Genomic DNA, 20470 nt, shown 5'->3' with positions numbered 1-20470 from the left:
ATACATGAACTCAGTCTGTCTGTGGAAGAGGGTCAAGAAGAGACAGGAGGAAGGGGGGGAAAGGTGTGGTAAGAGGCAGAGAGAAGAGAGAAACAAGAAAGAAGAGGGAAGGTGAGAGGGGATGGAAGAAACAAGATGGACGAAAGGAGGGAGAGAGTGAGAAGGGAAGAAGATGAGGAGAGAGAGCTGGAAAAGAGAAAAGCATGACAGGAGAGTGGCAAAGAAGGGGAGAGAGGACGGAGCACAAAACTGAAGGGACGGTGGCTGAGAGTGATGGGAGGGAGGGAAACATCTTGGGAAACAAGGAGCAATATTCATTAATGACTTACATGAAGGGACTAACTATATAGTGTTATGAAGTTGAATGTGTGTACTGGATTTTTAAGAGAGAGTGAATGCTGTTCTGAACTGAGAGCCTACAAAGACCTGTGTATATGACTAGTTGGCAGTCCCAGAGTGTATTGGAAAATTGAAAATATGGAACATTTGGCTGTGAAATGGATACCTGAGTTTTGGTTGCTGTTTTGACAACAATTTAAATTTAACCATAATTTAGTTTAAATTATGCCCCAGGATACTAAAACCCAATCAAGTTTGAACTTATTGTTGTGCCAACATCGACCTAAGGAGATGATCCAATGTTGGGAGTAGAAAAATGTGGCCATTTTGAAAACTGGAGAGAGAGCAACTGCAATTAAGACAGATCCAAGAAAGTAGGAAACATTCTTTATCAAAAGGTAGCTTTTCACATGAAACATACAGTAAAAAGTGAAGACACAATCCAGAGAATACAGCAGCTAGAAGAGTGAAATCATGGAAGACAACAGTGTCTGTGTGGTTTGAAATTAAGTTGATGTAATTTTAATAAATGTCTTATTGGAACAGCATTTTGTTATCGAGTTGGAAGCAGGTAATAAGCAGTTAAAAGAAAGGGGGGCTTAACGTTGTAAACAGTTGGTGTTTAATGTTCAGTTTTAGAGTTAAAAAATAAATTGATTTTTTTCTTTAAATAGTGGGATTTGGAGTTCTGCTACTCATATTTGAACAGATTATGAGGTGAGGTGAGCTTTAATGGGTGTTTGACTTAATTAAAAGAGGGGTTCACTGCAGTGTTGTAATAGTTTGGGGGCTCGTTCGGGATGCTCTCCTCCTTCCAAATAAGATAGACGAGGGCATATAGCTGCACTAGGAGCTCTATGCCTCCATGCTTCAATGCCTCAGCGGGAATTTCATTTCCTCCTACAGCCTTATTCTTAAGCTGGCAGATGGTCTTCTCTATCTTGTCCAAGGCTTGAGGTCGTAGCGTGTCGCATGCTGCGAGATATGTTCAGGAATTTACACGTGCACTGTACATGGCACTGACCTAGCCTTCACAGAACCCGCTCCTCGAGTCAGCAGAACCCCTGACACATCTGTCAGACAGGACCCCCTGATTAGATCAGGTTAACCGCCCCAATGTGGGAAATCATATTCAATGAGGTCCAGCTGGCTGACCTCGTTCCAATCACTACCTTCCTCCCTCTCTCTGTCCTGGGATGTAGGCCCATTCCTTTTCCTGTAGCATCTCCCAAGGTTGCTCGGACTCTGGCTCAGATATTGCCATTGTGTATTGGACTGTGGCCCTACTCTTGTCCCTGGAACATCTCAGCAGGAATTTACCTTCTTCTGCAGGTGGTAATGGCTGTGACATCTGCTGTGTCCATTAAGCCCTCAGAGGTTTCTTCAAAACTGGGAGGACAGGGAGAACCCACAGGTTCTGACAGCCTTGCTGGATGTTCCGAGTGGCTGGGTATGTTTTGCTCCTGATCCACTTGAGAGGTTAAAGCTATCATGTGATCCACATGCTTGTTTAGGATCTCCTCTCCCGTCCTCACTTCGACCATGCCTCTTACCCACGCAGGGCCATTCCCATGGTGTCAACAGCAGTTTTTGTCCCATGAAGTAAATTGCCTTTCTTGTGTAGAAGAGTCTTGTGGCCAGCATTTGTGTTCCTGATGCCATTTCACCCTCCCTACAAGTTCCGGGAAGATCAGATTTAATCTGGTATGGAGTCTTCTCCGCATTAGCAACTCTGCTGGAGTTGTCCCTGCAAATGCATGAGCGCTGGTTCTATAATCAAACAGGAACTGGAACTGTTTGGTATTGAGCAAAGTTGTAGGCTGTTTCTTTAAGCCTGCCTTCAATGTTTGGACTGTTTTTTCCACCAGATTATCCGACAACGGATGCAGTTGTTCTTACATGCCAAATGCCATTCGACTTTAGGAAGTACTCAAAACTACTTGCCGGCAAATGATTGCACGTTATCTGTGATCAACATGTCCAGAGTCTGTGTATTGTAGTGTGTATTGGTAGTGTGGATGAGCAGAGGGATCTTGGTGTTCATGTTCACAGATCTCTGAAAGTTGCCACCCAGGTAAATAGTGCGGTGAAGAAGGCATATGGCGTACTGGCTTTTATTGTTAGAGGAATTGAGTTCCGGAGCCCTGAGGTCATGTTGCAGTTGTATAAGACTCTGGTGCGCCCGCATCTGGAGTATTGTGTGCAGTTCTGGTCGCCATACTATAGGAAGGATGTGGAGGCACTGGAACGGGTGCAGAGGAGGTTTACCAGGATGTTGCCTGGTATGGTAGGAAGATTGTATGAGGAAAGGCTGAGGCACTTGGGGCTGTTTTCATTGGAGAAAAGAAGGTTTAGGGGTGACTTGATAGAGGTGTACAAGATGATTAGGGGTTTAGATAGGGTTGACCATAAGAACCTTTTTCCACGTATGGAGTCAGCTATTACGAGGGGGCATAGCTTTAAATTAAGGGGTGGTAGGTATAGGACAGATGTTAGGGACAGATTCTTTAGTCAGCGAGTCGTGAGTTCATGGAATGTCCTACCAGTAGCAGTGGTGGACTCTCCCTCTTTATGGGCATTAAAACGGGCATTGGATAGGCATATGGAGGATAGTGGGCTAGTGTAGGTTAGGTGGGCTTGGATCAGCGCAACATCGAGGGCCAAAGGGCCTGTACTGCGCTGTATTTTTCTATGTTCTATGTTAAGATGCTCACAACTTTTCAATCATCATCCCCACATTTTACAAATGAAATTTATGCACATCCAACCACTTTGAATGGGCGTCAACAATGATTAAAAGCATAGATCCCGTGAAAGGACTGGCGCAGTCGAGTATAACTGAATCCAGGCTTTACTTGGCCAGTCCCATGAATGTGGTGCAGCTGCTGCTGGCAAGTTTTGTCCTTGTCGGCATTTTGGGTACTACTCCACCAATATGGATGTGTCGGCATCCAATACTGGCCACCGGACATAACTTCTTGCCAACATCTTCATTTTGGAAACCACAGGATGACCCTGGTGGAGTTCAGCCAATGTCTGACGGTGAGCTTTGCTTGGGACAAGCAACTCTTGCTCTCCAAATTAGCATGCTGTCCTCAACGGTGATCTAGTCTTGCGAGGTCCAGAAAGGTTTCAATCCTGGTTGTTATGACCCTTTGTTTCCACCACTACCAGCTGTTCTAGTTTTGCCAGGACGGAATCTTCTTATATACACAGTCTGATACTGTCACAGATGAGCAGAAGGGTGTCCAGAAAGTTTAAAACCAGAATGAACACTTTCAGTGGTGGCACCTGCCATAGTGTATCCACCATTAGCTAGCTTCAGGCATCTGCATTTATCACATGGCCGCCCAGACAGTGTTACAACTTGTCATTGTAAGCACTCAAAGTAAGAGCCCACCACTGCAGGTGGGATAACCCTGTCCTCTTCAGGTAGCCCTAGCTGGGATTGGTGGTCCATTCCCATTACAAATTTATGTTCCTAAAGGTACTGATGGAACTTTCTCACACCAAAGATTACCGCCAAATCTTCCTCTGTGTCAAGGTGTATCTTCATTTGGCATCAGCCAAAGTCTGGGAAGCATATACTATTAGGCATTCCTCTCTGTTGAGCCAGTGAAGCATCGCATGTCAGCATTACATCTCACAATGGGTGATTGACAGTGTCAGTTTCAAGAATACAGTTTGTTCTTGGAAGCGATTTAGCAGGATCCAAGGCAGGAGTGACACCCCTTGTTGTGAAGAAGCAAAAGGAAGACCAGAGAACTGAGGAGTTAAAAGAAAAATACCCTGGAATTTTTCCAGTCTGTGTAGTAACAATGCCTTACTGTTAGAAATCACAGCAAGAAGCAAAAACTAAAGAGAAAGAAGAAAAAGTTGAGGTTCAGTAAGTTGACACCCTGTTTGACGTAATGGTGCAGGAAAAACCTGGACAGGTACAGGGTCAGGCAGAAGTGTTTAGTCCTGAAACGCTAATGGACTTACAACAGAAAGACAAGACAATATGTTCTGATTTCTTTTCTGAATATAGTGCATACTCAGAAAATAAATCAGAACATATTCCTGAGGGTAATTACCTTAAAGATAATCCTACGACAAAAATGGAGACCACGGCAGGTTAGTACAGAGGAGAAGTGGCCAGAAGTGCACCAGACTGGATTGCCGGTAGCATACAGACAGAAATTATTGTGAATAACACATGAATTATCAGTAGGGTCACCTAGGTGTGAGGAAGACTCAGGCTAAGGTACAAAAGCACTTATTGGCCTGGACTGCATAAGTATGTGGTTAAATTTTGTATACATGTCATACGTGCCAAATGGTAGGTAAGCAAGTCACAGGCAGTAATAAAACCAGCACCTTTCTTCCCATTTCTCACATTCGAAGCACCTTTCACGTGAGTTATGCTTGATTGTGTAGGTACCCTCCTGAGAACTAAAAGTGGGAACCAGTACTTGCTAACTACAATGGATGAGTCTACCAGATTTCCAGAGGCGATTCCATTATGGAGCATGAAGACAAAAAGTATGGTGCAGGAGTACGCAGTATGGGCTACCCAGAGAGATTCAGTCAGACCAAGAATCTAATTTTACTGCTAGGCTATTTAAGGAAATCATGGATAGCTTAGGGCATAGAGCACTTTAAATCAAGTGCATATTATCCTGAATCCCAGGGAGCTTTGGAAACGTGGCATCACACCCTGAAGACCATGTTATGAGCGTACTGTCAGGATTACCTGAATGATTGGGATAAAAGTATCCCATTCATATTGTTTACCATTAGAGATGTCCCAAATGAATCTACTCAATTTACTCCCTTTGAGTTAGTATTTGGACATGAAGTGAGAGGGACTTTGAAATTAATTAATGAAAATTGATAGGATTTAAGTCGGAGCTGTCACACCTGGATTACGTATCTGAGGTGAGGGAGAGATCAAAATGGGTAGTTGAGTTAGCTAACAGCACCTTAAGAGGGCATAGCAAAGAATGTACAGGTGACAGATAAAAACTATAAAGTTTGGATGTTTTTCCTTGGGGATGAGGTATTAGTGTTGGTACCAGTGGTAGGAGATCCCTTCAAAGCCAGGTTTAGTGGTCCCCATCAAATTAAGAAAAAGTCAAGTCAGGTAAACTATCTGGTAAAGATGCCGAATAGAAAATAAACTGTATCGGGTATGTCATGTGAATATGTTGAAACTTTACTATAATAGAATCATAGAACCCCAATATAACTCCTACAGCGTGGAAACAGGCCCTTTGGCCCAACAAGTCCACACTGATCCATTCCCCTACCCTATTGTGCTGCATTTCCCCTGACTAATACACCTAACCTACACATCCCTGAACACTATGGGCAATTTAGCATGGCCAACTCACTGAGCCACCATGCCACTCTAGAAAGGGAGACAGGGAACTGGAGAAATAGGTGTTAGTTACTGCCCCACAGACTGAGGAATCAAATCCAGATTTTGTGGAGTTTGATGTGCCTTAAAATACATTAAATAATGAGGAATACCTTGAGGCGTGGGCTAGGTTAGTGAACTATCTGTCTCAGGAGCAAAGAACAGAGTTGGGACCAAGTGGATTCTATTGGAAGTTTGTTCCAAACTTAGGCAGCGTGGTGACACCGTTAAAAGACTTACTAAAGAAGAACACAAAATTTTGGTGGACAGAACAATGCCAGGAGGCATTTGAGAATTTAAAAACAATATTAACCATGACATCCGTTTCAGCTATGCCAAATGTTTTGAAACCTTTCAAAGTTTTAATCGATGCTATCGATTTGGGAATTGGAGCTGTATTGCTACAGGATGATGATGATGGGATTGAACAGCCAATTAGCTACTTTTCAAAGAAACTCAACACCCACTAGAGAAAATACTCTACCATTCGAAAAAGAATGATTGAGTTTAGTACTGGCCTGACAACATTTTAATGTTAATGTGACGAACAATGTGTCAGAGATGGTTGTGTACACGGACTACAATCCTCTTACATTCTTGAAAAAATTTAATGACAAAAATATGAGACTATTTTGTTGAAGTCTTATGTTACCGACTTTTAACTTACAAATTCTACATGCTGTGCATCGTAAAAATATGATAGCAGATGTGTTACTGCGGATTTAAAGGAAAATGTCTGGATAAGATTGAACAGATTCCAATGGTTTATATACATATATGCAGAAATTAAAATGAAAAGAATAACTTTGATTAATTACCTATATATTTCATTAAGAATTTAAAACAAAATGAAGCCATCTTTTCATTATGATGGTTCATTTTTTCTTAAGGGGGGGAGGTGTTATGACGTTGAAGGCGTGTACTGTACCTTTAAGAGAGCTGTTCTGAACTGAGAGCTTACAAGCACCTGTGTATATGTCTAGTGGGCAGTCTCACAGTGTATCTGAAAATTGAAAATATGTAACATTTGGCTGTGAATTAGATGCCTGAGTTTTGGTTGCTGTTTTGACAACAATTCAAAATTAATCAATCAGTTTAAATTATGCATCAGGATACTAAAACCCAATCGCATTTGAATTTATTGTTTTTGCCAACATCATACTAATGAGATGATCCAATGTTGGAAGTATAAAAATGTGGGCACTTAGAAAATTGGAGAGAGAGAAACTACCATTGAAACAGATCCAAGAAATTAGGAAACACTCTCTCTCAAAGGTACCTTTTCACATGAAACATACTCGCAGTAAAAATTGAGAAGACAGCCCAGGGAATTCAGCAGCTGGAAGGGTGAAGTCACAGAAGATGATAACGGCTGTGTGGTTTTGAAATTAAGTTCATGTAATTTTAATAAATGTCTTACTGGAACAGCATTTTGTTAGAGAGTTGGAAGCAGGAAATAAGCATTTAAGAGAAAGGGTGGATTAAAGTTGTGAACAGTTGTTATTTAATGTTCATTTTTAGAGTTAAAAAATAAATTGATGTCATTTTCTTTAAATAGTGGAATTTGGGAGTTCTGTGTCACTCACAAGGTGAGCTTGAGCACAAGGTAAACACCCAGGTGAGCTGGATGTTTGGTTTTATTAACAGAGGGGTTCACCTCAGTGTCATAACTAAAGCCACAAATTTGCAAATAATATGAAGACAAGGAGGAAAGAAAGGTTTGTAAACAAGGAGGAGACAAAGAGTTTGTAAAGAAAACAGCTCGGTTAAGTCAATGGGTAAATATTGGCAGATGGAGCATAATATAGGAATATGTGAAGTTGGGAAATTTGTCAGGAAGAATAGGAAAGTTGAATATTATTTAAACTGAAAGAGACTACGAATACTATGGTACACAGGTATCTACGTACACATGATTCACAAAACGTCCAGCATGCAGGTACAGTAAGTAATTCAGATTGCAAATGAAATATTTGCCTTTATAGCAAAGGAGATGATGTTTATAATTCGGGAAGTTTTGCCATAACCATACAGGTCATTAGTGAGACCACAATTACAATAGTTGATACTTGTTACTTAAGAAGGTTGTCACAGACAAAATGTATTTGCTCTGCTGGACTTGTTCACTGTGGTGTTCCCCATGAGAATCAAAATGAAATGTTGAAACGATGCAATGTTATACACTTTTCTGGGATTTGTAGAAGCAATTTGTCATTGTTTTAAAGGGAGCGACAAACAGTACAACAGTGTCGGGGTGGGGTGAGAGAGGGGAGTGAGGGAGAGACAGAGAGAGAGGGGAAGAGAGAGAGAGAGAGAGAGAGACAGAGAGAAACAGACAGGCACAGAGAGGGAGACAGAAAGGAGAGACACAGAGAGAGAAAGAAAGGCAGGAAGGAGAGAAAGTGACAGGAAGGAAGATCCAAGGGAAGGAAAGAGAAGGGAGCAAATTAGAGACAGGAAAGATGCCTATGTAAACTTGTCATCTTATGGTTGCAGCCTCTTGCCAGTGATGGCACTTCAGCTACTTTTTTGCTACACTTTGTTAGTGCACCACACAATATAGATCGAAGAGCTCCTGCTAGCGAGAATGGCTTCAGAAAGTAGACCGGTAACTGACAATGATCTTCAACATCCACAAACCCCATCAGCTCTATGCCCACATAAAATGTCTCTGGAGAGAGGGGTGAGAGAACAGAAGCAGTCAAATTAACTGCAAAATGGCAGACCTCACACTCACTTTAGAAACACCTCTTCCATGGTAGTGATTGAAGCTCCATAACTGGCAATTCCCAGCTTCTTCTTTTTCATTTCAAGTTGTGAGAAAAGGTCTTCAAACCTACCGACAAGACAGATGTAAGTATTTTGAATCATAGCACTTTCAAGACAAACCTCTAAAGTAAGGGTTGCTGCTGCTGTGAGTGATGTCCTTAAGACCAATCCCACCGCTGCTCCAAGTGTAAAAAACCTTTGCAGCAAAGTGATTGTCATCGGCATAACAAGAGGTGCTTTTACCAAACAAATGCACACAGACCGACACAAATGTTTGTTTTACACTCACTAGTATTCTCACCAGGGCTGACATGCCTGCGTACTCACTCTACTGAGACCAACATCTCTCACGCACTCACTGAAACCGACCCACCTGTGCGCACACTGGGACCATCACAGCTGGAGCATTGGAAGCTGAGGAGGGACGTGAGAGGTTTATAAAATCATGAGGGGCATAGATAGGGTGAATATCCAAAGTCATTTCCCCAGGGTAGGGGAATCCAAAAGTAGAGGGCATATGTTTAAAGTGAGAGGGTAAAGATTTAAAAGGGACTTAAGGGGCAACCTCTTACACATAGTAGTGATGCATGTATGGAATGAGCTGCCAGAGAAGGTGGTGGAGACTGGTGCAATAACAATATTTAAAAAGCATCTGGATTGGTAAATGAATAGGAAAGGCTTAGAAGGATATGGGCCAAAGGCTCACAAATGGGACTAGGATCAGTTTAAGACATTTGGTTGGCATGGGTGTGTTGGACCAAAGGGTCTGTTTCTGTGCTGTACATCTCTATGATTCTATTCCTTTATAACTGCGCACTCACCAAGACAACACACCTGCGCACTCACTCTCACACACTTACTGAAATGGGCACAACTGTGCACTATAGAGCCCAACACATCTGTGCACTCAGTCTCAAACACTTACTGAGAGCCATGCGCCTGTGCACTCACTATCACACACACACACACCAAGACTGACAAAACTCCTCACTTAATCTCACAGAGAAGGACAAGCCTGTGCACTCACTCAAAGACTTACTGAGATCTTCATGCCTGCGCACTCACTCTCTCATACTCACTGAAATTTACACACCTGTGCACTCATCTAGACTGACACACCAATGCACCCAATTGGGGTGGCATGGTGGCTCAGTGGTTAGCACTGTTGCCTCACAGCGCCAGGAACTCTGGTTCGATTCCCACCTTGGGCAACTGTCTATGTGAAGTTTGCACATTCTACGTGGGTTTCCTCCAGATGCTCTGGTTTCCTCCCACAGTCTAAAGATATGCAGGTTAGGTGAATCAGTCAGAGATAAATATAGGGTTGGGAAATGGTTTGGTTTGGTTACTATTCGGAGGGTTGGTGTGGACTTGTTGGGCCAAATGACCTGTTTCCACACTGTAGGTAATCTCACCTATTCTAATCAATATCTCACACAAATCTGCAGACTCACCTAGATTAACACACCTGTTCACTCACTCTCATGTACTCCCTTAGACTGACACACTGAGACGAACACACGCATGCATACACATAGACGGACTCACGTGTGCACTCATTCTCACATACACTGAGACTGACACATCTCAATCAATCTCACACACAGACAGGCACACTCTAGACAGACACACATCTGCACACTCACTCAAACATATTAACAGAGACTAACACACCTGCGTACTCCCAAACACTCATGAAGACCCACATGCCTGTGCACTCACTATCACACATACACTGAGACTGACACACCAGCTCACTCACTCTCACTGAAACCGACACATCTTCCCACTCATCGGGACTGGCACACCTGCACACTGACCGAGACTAACACACCTGTGCACTCACCAAGACCAATACTGACACACCTGTGCACACACCAAGACCGATACTGACACACCTGCGTACTCACCAAGACCAATACTGACACACCTGTGCACTTACCAAGACTGATACTGACACACCTGCGCACTTACCAAGACCAATACTGACACACCTGTGCAATCACCAAGACTGATACTGACACACCTGCGCACTCACCAAGACCAATACTGACACACCTGCGCACTTACCAAGACCAATACTGACACACCTGTGTACTTACCAAGACCAATACTGACACACCTGTGCACTCACCAAGACCAATACTGACACACCTGTGCACTCACCAAGACTGATACTGACACACCTGCGTACTCACCAAGACCAATACTGACACACCTGTGCACTTACCAAGACTGATACTGACACACCTGCGCACTTACCAAGACCAATACTGACACACCTGTGCAATCACCAAGACTGATACTGACACACCTGCGCACTCACCAAGACCAATACTGACACACCTGCGCACTTACCAAGACCAATACTGACACACCTGTGTACTTACCAAGACCAATACTGACACACCTGTGCACTCACCAAGACCAATACTGACACACCTGTGCACTCACCAAGACTGATACTGACACACCTGCGTACTTACCAAGACCAATAATGACACACCTGTGCACTTACCAAGACCAATACTGACACAGCTGTGCACTTACCAAGACCAATACTGACACACCTGTGCACTCACCAAGACTGATACTGACACACCTGCAAACTTACCAAGACCTATACTGACACACCTGTGCACTCACCAAGACTGATACTGACACACTTGCACACTTACCAAGACCAATACTGACACACCTGTGCACTCACTAAGACAGATACTGACACACCTGTGTACTTACCAAGAACGATACTGACACACCTGTGCACTCACCAAGACTGAAACTGACACACCTGCGCACTCACCAAGACCAATACTGACACACCTGTGCACTTACCAAGACTGATACTGACACACCTGTGCACTTACCAAGACCAATACTGATACACCTGTGCACTTACTAAGACTGATACTGACACACTTGCACACTTACCAAGACCAATACTGACACACCTGCGCACTTACCAAGACCAATACTGACACACCTGCGTACTTACCAAGACCAATACTGACACACCTGTGCACTCACCAAGACAAATACTGACACACCTGCGCACTTACCAAGACCAATACTGACACACCTGTGCACTCACCAAGACCAATACTGACACACCTGTGCACTTACCAAGACTGATACTGACACACTTGCACACTTACCAAGATCAATACTGACACACCTGCGTATTTACCAAGACCAATACTGACACACCTGCGTACTTACCAAGACAAATACTGACACACCTGTGCACTCACCAAGACCAATACTGACACACCTGCGCACTTACCAAGACCAATACTGACACACCTGTGCACTCACCAAGACCAATACTGACACACCTGTGCACTTACCAAGACCAATACTGATACACCTGTGCACTTACCAAGACTGATACTGACAGACATGCACACTTAACAAGATCAATACTGACACACCTGCGTACTTACCAAGACCAATACTGACACACCTGCGTACTTACCAAGACAAATACTGACACACCTGCGCACTTACCAAGACCAATACTGTCACACCTGTGCACTCACTAAGACTGATACTGACACACCTGCGTACTTACCAAGACCGATACTGACACACCTGTGCACTCACCAAGACTGATACTGACACACCTGCGCACTTACCAAGACCGATACTGACACACCTGTGCACTCACCAAGACCAATACTGATACACCTGTGCACTTACCAAGACCAATACTGACAAACCTGTGCACTAACCAAGAACAATACTGACACACCTGTGCACACACCAAGACTGATCCTGACACACCTGTGCACTCACCAAGACTGATACTGACACACCTGCGTACTTACCAAGACTGATACTGACACACCTGCGCACTTACCAAGACTGATACTGACACACCTGTGCACTCACCAAGACTGATACTGACACACCTGCACACTCACCAAGACTGATACTGACACACCTGTGCACTCACCAAGACTGATACTGACACACCAGCGCACTTACCAAGACTGATACTGACACACCTGTGCACTCACCAAGACTGATACTGACACACCTGCACACTCACCAAGACCAATACTGACACACCTGCGCACTAACCAAGACCAATACTGACACACCTGCGCACTCACTAAGGCTGATACTGACACACCTGCATACTTACCAAGACCAATACTGACACACCTGCACACTCACCAAGACTGATACTGACACACCTGCGCACTAACCAAGACCAATACTGACACACCTGTGCACTCACCAAGACTGATACTTACACACCTGCATACTTACCAAGACTGATCCTGACACACCTGTGCACTCACAAAGACTGATACTGACACCCTTGCGCACTCACCAAGACTGATACTGACACACCTGCGCACTAACCAAGACCAATACTGACACACCTGTGCACTCACTAAGGCTGATACTGACACACCTGTGTACTTACCTGGACCGATACGGACACACCTGTGCACTTACCAAGACTGATACTGAAACACCTGAGCACTTACCAAGACTGATACTGACACACCTGTGCACTCACTAAAGGTGATACTGACACATCTGCATACTTACCTGGACCGATACAGACACACCTGTGCACTCACCAAGACCAATACTGACACACCTGTGCACTTACCAAGACTGATACTGACACACCTGCGCACTTACCAAGACCAATACTGACACACCTGCGTACTTACCAAGAGCAATACTGACACACCTGTGCACTCACCAAGACTGATACTGACACACCTGCATACTTACCAAGACTGAAACTGACACACCTGTGCACTCACCAAGACTGATACTGACACACTTGCGCACTAACCAAGACTGATACTGACACACTTGCGCACTAACCAAGACTGATACTGACACACCTGTGCACTTACCAACACCAACACCGACACACCTGTGCACTCGCCAAGACTGATACTGACACACCTGCGTACATACCAAGACCAATACTGACACACCTGTACTCTCACCAAGACTGATACTGACACACCTGCGCACTTACCAAGACCAATACTGACACACCTGTGCACTCACCAAGACTGATACTGACACACCTGCTCACTTACCAAGACCAACACTGACACACCTGTGCACTCACCAAGACTGATACTGACACACCTGCGTACTTACCAAGACCAACACTGACACACCTGTGCACTCACCAAGACTGATACAGACACACCTGCGTACTTACCAAGACTGATACTGACACACCTGTGCACTTACCAAGACTGATACTGACACACCTGCGTACTTACCAAGACCACAACTGACACACCTGTGCACTCACCAAGACTGATACTGACACACCTCTGCACTCACCAAGACCAATACTGACACACCTGTGCACTTACCAAGACTGATAATGACACTCCTGCGCACTCACCAAGACCAATACTGACACACCTGTGCACTTACTAAGAGCAATACTGACACACCTGTGCACTCACCAAGACTGATACTGACACACCTGCATACTTACCAAGACTGAAACTGACACACCTGTGCACTCACCAAGACTGATACTGACACACTTGCGCACTAACCAAGAGCAATACTGACACACCTGTGCACATACCAAGACTGATACTGACACACCTGCATACTTATCAAGACCAATACTGACACACCTGTGCACTCACCAAGACTGATACTGACACACATGCGTACTTACCAAGAGCAATACTGACACACCTGTACACTTACCAAGACCAACACTGACACATCTGTCCACTCACCAAGACTGATACTGACACAGCTGCGCACTTACCAAGACCAATACTGACACACCTGTGCACTCACCAAGACTGATACTGACACACCTGTGCACTCACCAAGACCAATACTGACACACCTGTGCACATACCAAGACTGATAATGACACACCTGCGCACTTACCAAGACCAATACTGACACACCTGCGCACTTACCAAGACCAATACTGACACACCTGTGCACTCACCAAGACCAATACTGACACACCTGTGCACTTACCAAGACTGATACTGACACACCTGTGCACTTACCAAGACCAATACTGATACACCTGTGCACTTACTAAGACTGATACTGACACACTTGCACACTTACCAAGACCAATACTGACACACCTGCGCACTTACCAAGACCAATACTGACACACCTGCGTACTTACCAAGACCAATACTGACACACCTGTGCACTCACCAAGACAAATACTGACACACCTGCGCACTTACCAAGACCAATACTGACACACCTGTGCACTCACCAAGACCAATACTGACACACCTGTGCACTTACCAAGACTGATACTGACACACTTGCACACTTACCAAGACCGATACTGACACACCTGCGTATTTACCAAGACCAATACTGACACACCTGCGTACTTACCAAGACAAATACTGACACACCTGTGCACTCACCAAGACCAATACTGACACACCTGCGCACTTACCAAGACCAATACTGACACACCTGTGCACTCACCAAGACCAATACTGACACACCTGTGCACTTACCAAGACCAATACTGATACACCTGTGCACTTACCAAGACTGATACTGACAGACTTGCACACTTAACAAGATCAATACTGACACACCTGCGTACTTACCAAGACCAATACTGACACACCTGCGCACTTACCAAGACCAATACTGTCACACCTGTGCACTCACTAAGACTGATACTGACACACCTGCGTACTTACCAAGAACGATACTGACACACCTGTGCACTCACCAAGACTGATACTGACACACCTGCGCACTTACCAAGACCGATACTGACACACCTGTGCACTCACCAAGACCAATACTGATACACCTGTGCACTTACCAAGACTGATACTGACACACCTGTGCACTTACTAAGAGCAATACTGACACACCTGTGCACTCACCAAGACTGATACTGACACACCTGCATACTTACCAAGACTGAAACTGACACACCTGTGCACTCACCAAGACTGATACTGACACACTTGCGCACTAACCAAGAGCAATACTGACACACCTGTGCACATACCAAGACTGATACTGACACACCTGCATACTTATCAAGACCAATACTGACACACCTGTGCACTCACCAAGACTGATACTGACACACATGCGTACTTACCAAGAGCAATACTGACACACCTGTACACTTACCAAGACCAACACTGACACATCTGTCCACTCACCAAGACTGATACTGACACAGCTGCGCACTTACCAAGACCAATACTGACACACCTGTGCACTCACCAAGACTGATACTGACACACCTGTGCACTCACCAAGACCAATACTGACACACCTGTGCACATACCAAGACTGATAATGACACACCTGCGCACTTACCAAGACCAATACTGACACACCTGCGCACTTACCAAGACCAATACTGACACACCTGTGCACTCACCAAGACCAATACTGACACACCTGTGCACTTACCAAGACTGATACTGACACACCTGTGCACTTACCAAGACCAATACTGATACACCTGTGCACTTACTAAGACTGATACTGACACACTTGCACACTTACCAAGACCAATACTGACACACCTGCGCACTTACCAAGACCAATACTGACACACCTGCGTACTTACCAAGACCAATACTGACACACCTGTGCACTCACCAAGACAAATACTGACACACCTGCGCACTTACCAAGACCAATACTGACACACCTGTGCACTCACCAAGACCAATACTGACACACCTGTGCACTTACCAAGACTGATACTGACACACTTGCACACTTACCAAGACCGATACTGACACACCTGCGTATTTACCAAGACCAATACTGACACACCTGCGTACTTACCAAGACAAATACTGACACACCTGTGCACTCACCAAGACCAATACTGACACACCTGCGCACTTACCAAGACCAATACTGACACACCTGTGCACTCACCAAGACCAATACTGACACACCTGTGCACTTACCAAGACCAATACTGATACACCTGTGCACTTACCAAGACTGATACTGACAGACTTGCACACTTAACAAGATCAATACTGACACACCTGCGTACTTACCAAGACCAATACTGACACACCTGCGCACTTACCAAGACCAATACTGTCACACCTGTGCACTCACTAAGACTGATACTGACACACCTGCGTACTTACCAAGAACGATACTGACACACCTGTGCACTCACCAAGACTGATACTGACACACCTGCGCACTTACCAAGACCGATACTGACACACCTGTGCACTCACCAAGACCAATACTGATACACCTGTGCACTTACCAAGACTGATACTGACACACCTGCGCACTTACCAAGACCAATACTGACACACCTGTGCACTTACCAAGACTGATACTGACACACCTGTGCACTTACCAAGACCAATACTGACACACCTGTGCACTCACCAAGACTGATACTGACACACCTGCGCACGTACCAAGACCAATACTGACAAACCTGTGCACTAACCAAGAACAATACTGACACACCTGTGCACACACCAAGACTGATCCTGACACACCTGTGCACTCACCAAGACTGATACTGACACACCTGCGTACTTACCAAGACTGATACTGACACACCTGCGCACTTACCAAGACTGATACTGACACACCTGTGCACTCACCAAGACTGATACTGACACACCTGCACACTCACCAAGACTGATACTGACACACCTGTGCACTCACCAAGACTGATACTGACACACCAGCGCACTTACCAAGACTGATACTGACACACCTGTGCACTCACCAAGACTGATACTGACACACCTGCACACTCACCAAGACTGATACTGACACACCTGTGCACTCACCAAGACTGATACTGACACACCTGCACACTCACCAAGACCAATACTGACACACCTGCGCACTAACCAAGACCAATACTGACACACCTGCGCACTCACTAAGGCTGATACTGACACACCTGCATACTTACCAAGACCAATACTGACACACCTGCACACTCACCAAGACTGATACTGACACACCTGCGCACTAACCAAGACCAATACTGACACACCTGTGCACTCACCAAGACTGATACTGACACACCTGCATACTTACCAAGACTGATCCTGACACACCTGTGCACTCACAAAGACTGATACTGACACCCTTGCGCACTCACCAAGACTGATACTGACACACCTGCGCACTAACCAAGACCAATACTGACACACCTGTGCACTCACTAAGGCTGATACTGACACACCTGTGTACTTACCTGGACCGATACGGACACACCTGTGCACTTACCAAGACTGATACTGAAACACCTGAGCACTTACCAAGACTGATACTGACACACCTGTGCACTCACTAAAGGTGATACTGACACATCTGCATACTTACCTGGACCGATACAGACACACCTGTGCACTCACCAAGACCAATACTGACACACCTGTGCACTTACCAAGACTGATACTGACACACCTGCGCACTTACCAAGACCAATACTGACACACCTGTGCACTTACTAAGAGCAATACTGACACACCTGTGCACTCACCAAGACTGATACTGACACACCTGCATACTTACCAAGACTGAAACTGACACACCTGTGCACTCACCAAGACTGATACTGACACACTTGCGCACTAACCAAGACTGATACTGACACACCTGCGCACTTACCAAGACCAATACTGACACACCTGTGCACTCACCAAGACGGATACTGACACACCTGCGTACTTACCAACACCAACACCGACACACCTGTGCACTCGCCAAGACTGATACTGACACACCTGCGTACATACCAAGACCAATACTGACACACCTGTACTCTCACCAAGACTGATACTGACACACCTGCGCACTTACCAAGACCAATACTGACACACCTGTGCACTCACCAAGACTGATACTGACACACCTGCGCACTTACCAAGACCAACACTGACACACCTGTGCACTCACCAAGACTGATACTGACACACCTGCGTACTTACCAAGACCAACACTGACACACCTGTGCACTCACCAAGACTGATACAGACACACCTGCGTACTGACCAAGACTGATACTGACACACCTGTGCACTTACCAAGACTGATACTGACAAACCTGCGTACTTACCAAGAGCAATACTGACACACCTGTGCACATACCAAGACTGATACTGACACACCTGCATACTTATCAAGACCAATACTGACACACCTGTACACTTACCAAGACCAACACTGACACATCTGTCCACTCACCAAGACTGATACTGACACAGCTGCGCACTTACCAAGACCAATACTGACACACCTGTGCACTCACCAAGACTGATACTGACACACCTGTGCACTCACCAAGACCAATACTGACACACCTGTGCACATACCAAGACTGATAATGACACACCTGCGCACTTACCAAGACCAATACTGACACACATGTGCACTCACCAAGACTGATACTAACACACCTGCGCACTTACCAAGACCAATACTGACACACCTGCGCACTTACCAAGACCAATACTGACACACCTGTGCACTTACAAAGACCGATACTGACACACCTGCGTACTTACCAAGATCAATACTGACACACCTGTTCACTCACCAAGACTGATACTGACATACCTGCGCACTTACCAAGACCAATACTGACACACCCGCGCACTTATCAAGACCAATACTGATACACCTGCGCACTTACCAAGACTGATACTGACACACCTGCGCACTTACCAAGACCAATACTGACACACCTGTGCACTCACCAAGACTGATACTGACACACCTGCGTACATACCAAGACCAATACTGACACACCTGTACTCTCACCAAGACTGATACTGACACACCTGCGCACTTACCAAGACCAATACTGACACACCTGTGCACTCACCAAGACTGATACTGACACACCTGCGCACTTACCAAGACCAACACTGACACACCTGTGCACTCACCAAGACTGATACTGACACACCTGCGTACTTACCAAGACTGAAACTGACACACCTGTGCACTCACCAAGACTGATACTGACACACTTGCGCACTAACCAAGACTGATACTGACACACCTGCGCACTTACCAAGACCAATACTGACACACCTGTGCACTCACCAAGACTGATACAGACACACCTGCGTACTGACCAAGACTGATACTGACACACCTGTGCACATACCAAGACTGATACTGACACACCTGCATACTTATCAAGACCAATACTGACACACCTGTGCACTCACCAAGACTGATACTGACACACATGCGTACTTACCAAGAGCAATACTGACACACCTGTACACTTACCAAGACCAACATTGACACATCTGTCCACTCACCAAGACTGATACTGACACAGCTGCGCACTTATCAAGACCAATACTGACACACCTGTGCACTCACCAAGACTGATACTGACACACCTGCGCACTTACCAAGACCAATACTGACACACCTGTGCACTCACCAAGACCAATACTGACACACCTGTGCACATACCAAGACTGATAATGACACACCTGCGCACTTACCAAGACCAATACTGACACACATGTGCACTCACCAAGACTGATACTAACACACCTGCGCACTTACCAAGACCAATACTGACACACCTGTGCACTCACCAAGACCAATACTGACACACCTGTGTACTTACCAAGACTGATACTGACACACCTGCGCACTTACCAAGACCAATACTGACACACCTGTGCACTTACAAAGACCGATACTGACACACCTGCGTACTTACCAAGATCAATACTGACACACCTGTTCACTCACCAAGACTGATACTGACATACCTGCGCACTTACCAAGACCAATACTGACACACCCGCGCACTTATCAAGACCAATACTGATACACCTGCGCACTTACCAAGACTGATACTGACACACCTGCGCACTTATCAAGACCAATACTGACACACCTGTGCACTCACCAAGACTGATACTGACACACCTGCGTACATACCAA

General features: G+C 45.3%; 1 protein-coding gene across 2 annotated transcripts in view; it reads right to left on the bottom strand.

The window, feature by feature from the left end:
* abca3b (ATP binding cassette subfamily A member 3b) overlaps positions 1-20470 on the bottom strand; it is a 137638-nt gene that overhangs the window by 50488 nt on the left and 66680 nt on the right. For both annotated transcript variants that reach the window (XM_087997845.1, XM_043711549.2), the window contains exon 17: positions 8478-8576. In XM_087997845.1, the coding sequence (XP_087853971.1) occupies positions 8478-8576 (99 nt within the window). The remainder of the gene's footprint in view (positions 1-8477; positions 8577-20470) is intronic.

This window comes from Chiloscyllium plagiosum, unplaced genomic scaffold (genome assembly GCF_037043375.1).
Source record: "Chiloscyllium plagiosum isolate Xiang-an unplaced genomic scaffold, Cpla_swu_hap1 HiC_scaffold_20, whole genome shotgun sequence".
In the NCBI taxonomy this organism is placed as follows: Eukaryota; Metazoa; Chordata; class Chondrichthyes; order Orectolobiformes; family Hemiscylliidae; genus Chiloscyllium; species Chiloscyllium plagiosum.
This window is presented reverse-complemented; position numbering and strand designations above follow the sequence as displayed.